The 7,793-nt window shown below is 40.3% G+C and overlaps 1 protein-coding gene across 1 annotated transcript in view; it reads left to right on the top strand.

Moving 5' to 3' along the window:
* tut7 (terminal uridylyl transferase 7) overlaps positions 1-7,793 on the top strand; it is a 79,939-nt gene that overhangs the window by 45,530 nt on the left and 26,616 nt on the right. The window contains exons 15-16 of the mRNA XM_048620959.1: positions 4,977-5,063; positions 6,878-6,981. Of these exons, the coding sequence (XP_048476916.1) occupies positions 4,977-5,063; positions 6,878-6,981 (191 nt within the window). The remainder of the gene's footprint in view (positions 1-4,976; positions 5,064-6,877; positions 6,982-7,793) is intronic.

The following is a 7,793-nucleotide window of genomic DNA, read 5'->3' as shown; positions in this document are numbered from 1 at the left end:
GCTCCTATGATGCTGCTTGGCCTGCTGTGTTCATCCAGCCCTGCACCCTGTTCCCTGATTGGTTCCACATTGTACTGTTCTAAGAAACTGTTCCAAATTACTTGTTCTCAAAACTACCTTTGCCAGTTTGATTATTGCAATATATTTCTCACAAACCTGCATTAAGTTTTGATTTATAATTTTTTCCTACATTGTAGCTACTGATGGCAGACCTATAGACTTATTTACTCTTGTTACCGATCTCCATTTGGTGTCAAATAAACTGCTAAATTGTTGTTTCAATCTGTGATGAGTCCATGAACTCCTTGCACACTTGAGGCTTGTGCCCCTTGAATTTGAGGGAGTGAAAATGGGAGCTGTACAAGGGGGAACAGATGGACATCTTTTCGAGGAATGGACATGTAATAAAGTGGAACTGGGAAATGTTTGTGGGAGGTGCTCATAGGACCCTGGAACCGTTGAAGATGAGAGGGATCTTGGTTTGCATGTCCAGTGGCCCCTTAAGGCAGTGGGACAGGTAGATAAAGTGTTAAAGAATGCATGTGGGATACTTAACTTTATTAGCCAAGGCATAGAGTTCAAGAACAGGTAGGTGTTGCTGGAACTGTATAAAATGTTGGTTAGGTTACACCTAAAATATTGTGTGCAGTTCTTGAATCCACATTATAGGAGGGATGTGATTGCACTGGAAAGGGGGCAGAGGAGATTTACCAGGATGTTGCTTGGGCTGGAGAGTTTTAGTTCTGAAGAGAGTTTGGAGAAACTAAGGTTTATTTTTCCTGGAGCAGAGGAGGCTCAGGGGAATATGATTGCTATGTGCACCGTTCTGAAGGGCATAGACAGAGTAGACAGGAAGAAGGTATTCCCCTTCGTGAAGAGATCAATGACTGGGAGCACAGATTTAAGGTAAGGGGTAGGAGGTTTGGAGCAGACATGAAGGAAAGAAGCTTCACCCAGAGTGTGGTGAAATTCTGGAACTCACTGCCTGTAGGGTGTTAGAAGCAGAAACGCTCATAATATTCAAGAAGTATCTAGATGTGCGCTTGTGATGCCAAGGCATAAAAGGCAATGGGATAGCAAGAACTGCACATGCTGGAGTCAGAGATAACAAAGTGTGGAGCTGGAGGAACACAGCAGGCCAGGCAGCATCAGAGCAACAGGAAAGCTGACATTTCGGGTCGGGACCCTTCTTCAGAAATGTTATACAAGGCTATGGGCCAAGTGCCGGAAGATGGGATCAGATAGTTGGGTGGTTGTTTTTTTTTCTGTGCTGTAGACCTCTGGCTCTATGATGTAGAATGCAAAAGAGACAGGCACTTAGCATGGGGTAACCATGCCTGTGATCAAGGGAGTAGACAGAATGTAGTAGATGGTAGATCCAGGTGGTGAATGTTATTATAGGTAGATAAACTTATATGGATGGCGAAGTTTAGACAAGATTGCAAAGCATTGAGTTCAGAGGAAGAGGGTCTTATCTGATTTAAATCATAAAGGATGAGGAGTCATTCAGTACAAAGCTAAAAGATTAACACATTACAGTGAAAATGTTTCGATGGAGCTGTGAGTGTGGGAAGCAGGGTGAGAAATCATAACAAGCATTTTATAAAAAAGAGGAAATTGACTTGATAAGGTGATGTATTTGGAGAAACCATAGGAGTAGGGGAAGATTGAATTGTGAATTTATGATTAAAGGAAACACCACCAGTGCAGCATTTTGGTTTGGGTGGGTGATGAATGGCATGTCAAGGCAGGACGGCATCAATAAGGGATCAGTTAGTAAAGTCAGACATTGTCAGTGCAGTCATTGTGGCCATTTTTGTTAGAGAGAGATAGTAGAGGTAAATGCAACAAAGAGCATTGTCACAATGGGCAAATATTATCAGTCCAGTAGGTCTAAGGAAGCAATGGTGGGTGAAGTGAATGGGACAGTCTTTTTGAAGTTAGCTTATAGTGTGTACAATGAGCAGCATAGTCAGCAAGAGTGGAGAATGAGGCAATTGGTTCACTGCTAAAAAGGCAACAAAAGGTACTTTGACATTTTGGAGAATGCACAGAGGGTAGATGTAGCCATATTAAAGGTATTTAATCAGCATAGTGAATCATAGAAATTAGGAAGCAAAGTAACAGGAGGTGAGAAGTAAAATGAGGAACAGATGGGTGACAGGAAAGGTAATGGTGTAGATGTGGAAATTTCCAGAGGGATCAAAAGGAAAGAAATAGTGATATCATTAATGAGCAAAGGAGTGAAAGCTGGAATATTTATGTAAATGGATATAGGGATTTTAAGTTACATTAACATTTGACAAGACAGATGCCAGATCATGCTGAGGAAAGAGGAGAAAGTTTGGAAGAGTCCAAAATTTAGGAACTGCTTTACACACTGAATATGTACTTTGCCATATAAACATGTTTTAGTAGATTTGAAACAAAAACAGAAAATTCCAGAAATATGCACGAGGTCTATCAGCTTATGAAAAGAAGAGATTAACATTTTAGGTGTGGACACTGCAAACAATTTGCCTGACCACAAATCTTGTATAGCAATTCTTTGCTATTGTTTATCAGATGAAGCTCCATTAATATACATAAGATTTCAAGTTGTGGTCTCCTCTGGCCAATGTCAGCAATTAGTTTATGTCCTTGTACAATAAAGAGGTATCGTGCTTTTGGTTTGCATTTAGCCAAACTCTTAAGATTAAATATCATGTGTCCATTTTCATTGTTGGCAGTTATGTGACATTATTGCAATTCAATTGGATGGCAAATGAAGGTTGTCAGTTACCCGTCTTCATCATGATTGTCTTTGCAATTAATTTGTTCTCTATGTAGTCCGTGCAACCGTGTGTCCATTTGTCACTTTAATTGGTCTTTGAATGGTCTAATATATCTGAGTGTCTAACTAATATCATGAAAATACAGCATTTAGACCTTAACATGGTCAAGTTACACATTTGAACAGCAGAACAGTGAACTTATGTACTAGTCTTACAACTTCTAATTGATCTCAGGAGCTCAGAGTAACAAGGCTGCTAGAATAATAACACAGTACATGTCAGCACTCAACTGAAAAGTTCAGAGTCACATTATTTGGAACCTTGGTGTCATAATTGACATAAAGGTGAACACTTGATCACATTTGCTCCACCCTGACGCATATTGATTTGTGATTCAACACTTGTCTTAGCTTTACTTCTGCTGAAACCCTCTTTGATGTGATAAATCTGATAGTGGCTTATAAAATCATCAGTGGCTGTGTAGTGTAGGTAGAGAAAAACTCTTTCCTATTTGTGAAAGAGAAAAGAATGAGAGGGGAAAGATTTAAAACAATGTGCAAATGACTCCCAGGTGATATGAGAAAAATCTTTTTTACACATTGAGGAGTTAGAGTATGGAATGTGCAGTCTGGAAATGCAACGGAGGCAGATTCAGATGAGGCATTCAAGAGGCACTGGATAATAATTTGGTAGAAATAAAGTGGGCCAACATGGGAAAAATACAGCAGATTGGTACTAGATTATAGAACCAGTGCAGGCACAATGGGCCAAATGGCCCCCTTCTGTGCTATACAAAAGCAAAATACTGCCCATGCTGAAAATCTAAAATAAAAGCAGAAGATGCTAGAAATGCTGAGCTCATCAGGCAGCCCACAGAAAGGGAAAAAAGTGTTGATAATGTGAATTTTACTACAAGCTTCAGGACCCTGACCAGGACTCTGATTCAAAGCCAACATTTGCCTTTACCAGTTTGATATTTTATTTACATAGAGCCTCTATTTAAGGGCAAGGTTGAGCTTCTGATGTTACAGTCCTTTTAGAGGTCCAACAGATCTGAAACTTCTGTGATGCCACTGGGAGAGACAGATCAGAGACCTTGGACTTGACAGGTAGAGGGAATTCCCTTTTTGGAAAATGGATGGGGTCTTGTTGGAGTTGTAGGAATTGACTTCCCTGTCTGCAGCACAGCCTTCTTTTTCAGTGGACCCTGGGAAGCAGCGTCCTTGAAGTTCAATGTGCAAATCTACTGCCCGCTTCTGTAGTGGGCAGACAATTCACGTGCATGCCCACTTACTGCTCTCTGCTGGCAAAATTGCTTGGCAGCAGGACAGTGTTAAGCCAAGCTGTCAACCGACTTTTACTTACTTGTCCCTCTGTTTCTACTGCTCGCAGAAGCTGATACTGTTTAGCCTTAATAGTTCTTGTCAATGTCTTTTTGAAATAGCCAGCAAAAGTTTGGGATGTAGAAGGTTTTGAGCAAGTATAGAAATGGGGGAAGGAAGTGAGGGAAGGGAAGGCCTATAACAGGGTGCAAGGCAGTAGAGATTAAATTACAAAAGGATGATGGTACAACATTGCAGGATCGTGAATTATGAAGAAGGAGACCGTTTGGCCATTGTGATCTCTGGCCCATCTCTGATCATTCCACTTAATGGTTTTCCTCCTGCCCTTTTCTGTCACTTCTAACGACAGTGGTGTGAACCAGGGTGTCATGGAGGAAATGCAGCAAACTTTAGAAAGGCCTACTATTGCTGTGTTTTTTATATGAAACAGTCCATTTGGAATGCGAAAGCAGACAACAAGAAAAGTTGTGTTTGACAGTGGAGGGGTGAAATTGGCAAAGGAATGATTAACTGAGTGCAATGGTTTGTGAGGACAAGACATAGTTCTAGGAAGAAGCGTAAGATGTGAGAACAGAAATGCAGGAACGAGGCAAATGTTGTCGAGCGTCCTGTCATCCACGATGGAGAGGAATCCTCAAAGGAGTAAAAGCGGGGAAAGGCATGTCAGAAGCTCTGGTATGAAAAGTGGGATCATCAGAACAGATGCAACAGCAATGGACAAATTGGGAAAATAGAATAGAACCCTCATAGGAAGAAGGGTCAGAGGAAGTGCAATCAGCTGGTAGCTTTGAAAATTCAAAGTTTTCTACAAAATATCAAATAAATTATAGAAGCTAAATATCTTCCCTTTCCAATTCAGATGACTTTGCCCCAGATCTTCTAGAAATTCAAGCACGTGAACATATACTGATAAAACTGGAAGCGTTTATCAGGAAAGAACTTGATGGTATGAATATTATTTGTCCACCCTTAGATTTTAATTTACTAAATGTACGGATCGTGCAATTTGATTTTTTTCTATTATGCAATCAGCTTTTCTACATATCTGAAAAATGTTTATTAAAAACAATAACTTGTATTTTGTGCTTTTAAACATAATGAAACATCGCAAGGTACTGCAACAAGCGATACAAAACCAGTATAACACCTAGTGTAAGGTGATAATGGGTTAAATAACTGAAAGCTTGGCCCAAAAGATGTACCGTAAAACATGCAAAGCAGAGTCCAAAAATGCAGGTGAGGAATTCCAAAATGGCTCAGTGGTTAGACTGCTGCCTCACAGCACTGGGGACCTGGGTTCGATTCTAGCTTCAGGTGACTGTCTGTGTGGAGTTTACACATTCTTTCCATGTCTGTGTGGATTTCCTCCGGATGCTGCAGTTTCCTCCCACGGCCCAAAGATATGCAGGTTGTGTAGGTTGGCCATGCTAAATTGCCCATAGTGTCCAGAGGTGCATAGGTTACGTAGATTGGCATGGGAGGTGTGGGGTTACTGGGATAGGGTAGGGCTGGGTCTGGGTGGGATGCTCTTCGGAAGGTCGGTGTGGACTTGATGAGCTGAATGGCCTGTTTCCATGCTGTAAAGAATTATATGATTCAAAGCTTGGAGGCTGCACTGAAGGGAGAGCCACCAAGTGGTAGGGCATTTACAATTTGGACTGTTCAAGAGGACAGAATTATAAGGTCAAGAACAAGTTGTTGTGACGACCAACATATTGGAAGAAATTAATGCTCTAGTGCATCATAAACCAAAATTATTTTATGAAACGTTAATTGTTTGTAGAGTTGGAGATTGATTACTTCCTTCCTGTACCTATTTACAAAGTATCAGATCCCGACGTTAGTTCCAGGAAAGACATGAATTGAAATAGATTGTGAGCACAGTTCCATAAAGCTGCCTTTGTGCCTTCAGAGTTTGGAACCTGATTAATAGGCAATCGTTCAGGGAGAGGTACATATCTGATAACAATAGTAATCTAGCTACTGGCCTATGGCCTGCCATGGGGTCGTCAAATCCACAGGAATGGGAGGCAAATTACAGAATCAGCAGTTTCTGGACATGGCTGGGCACCCAACATGTGTAAATACAAAGAGATGAGATGGAAGGTCAGAAGCCTCCTCCTTTCATCAACTCCTGCCTTACAGACATGTTTCTCTTTAACCTGAGCCCTTTGCAGTCCAGGTATCTTACATTTATTGGCAATTGCACCTATTGAAGGAGAAATTCCCTGGGGATAGGACCAGAAAAATGGGCTCATATTAACTTCCCAAAACTAGAAGTGAGTTATTTTGAATAAAACCTTGAAATTTCCATTCGAGCAGTTTTGATTGTATGCTTTTAGTTGAAAGGTTCTGTTCCATTTTGACATTACTGAAGTATCTAAATAGAAGTGTTTACTTTTAATAAGAGTTGTATGTGACATGCTTTGTTGCAAATTCGTAGCCAAATGGTTATTGAAAGTGTTGTTGAAAACTGAAGGCTTCACCCTTGGAGGAAATCTATTAATGCCTACACTTGGTGTGTGTGTCTATGAAGAGATAGGATTTGCTTAATTTCTCTTTTTCGTAATAATCATGCAATACAGACTCAAGTCTTTTTTTAATAACACAAACTACTTTCAGCCATTTCATTTAAATTATAATAAGTACTGCCATAGAAGATTCAAGTTCCTCACGTGGTACTTTGAATGGAGTTCAAGAACATGTTTTTCAATTGAAAAAAATTATTTGTAAATTTCAGTACAGTGTATTATTTTTCAGCTAAAGCAAAGCTCTGCTTGTTTGGGTCCTCCAAGAATGGATTTGGTTTTAGACAAAGTGATCTTGATATCTGTATGACATTTGAAGATCAGGAAACAGCAGAGGTATGTTTTTTAACTCTGACATTTAGGACTTTACATTGAAACTTATCAAAGTGCCTTTCAAAGCTTACTTTTTGCTAGGTAACATGCTGAGCACAGAATGTCTTTGTGAAAAGTTCTATCAATGTTGTGTTTAACTCCACTCCTCTCCAAATTTGAACTTTGTCCAATCATCTTTTGTTTTGTTCCTACATGGGATGTGGGCATCCCATAAGCATCAGCACTTACTGCCATCCCAAATTACTCTTTAACTGAGTGGCTCACTAGGCCATTTCAGCAGGCAATTAAAAGTCAGCCTTATTGCGCTGGTTTTGGAGCTATATAGGTGGCAGATTTCCTTCCCTAAAAGACATTGGTGAACCAGGTGGGTCTTTCCAACAATGGATATAACTTTCATAGTCACCTTTACTGAGACCAGCTAAGACTAGACATTTGGGGATTTGAACCCTTGCCCCAGAGTTTTCGTTTGGGCCTCTGGGATACTAGTGCCATGACATTACCACTACACTTTCTCCTCCCCCGATATGATCTGATCTGGAAAACTCCAAGATGTCATTTTGATGGTTCAGCTCTTTCAGATTTTTCCTCAAAATAGATTCCTGATACCTAGGAAATAATCATATTCGGCTATATATCCCTAAGGAAAGAATTACTGGTCCTGACTCTGCTGTTGCAATGACAGTGAAACCTTCTGCGTTGACCATTATTAGTCCACTGAGACTGACAACAACTTTGGACATTTGGACATTCCCAGAATAATGTAAAAATCTGGAAGTTGTAGGTGAAACGGAGGAACTTGGGCATTCAGGGCAAGT

This window comes from Rhincodon typus, chromosome 3 (assembly GCF_021869965.1).
Source record: "Rhincodon typus isolate 14 chromosome 3, sRhiTyp1.1, whole genome shotgun sequence".
Lineage (NCBI taxonomy): Eukaryota > Metazoa > Chordata > Chondrichthyes > Orectolobiformes > Rhincodontidae > Rhincodon > Rhincodon typus.
This window is presented reverse-complemented; position numbering and strand designations above follow the sequence as displayed.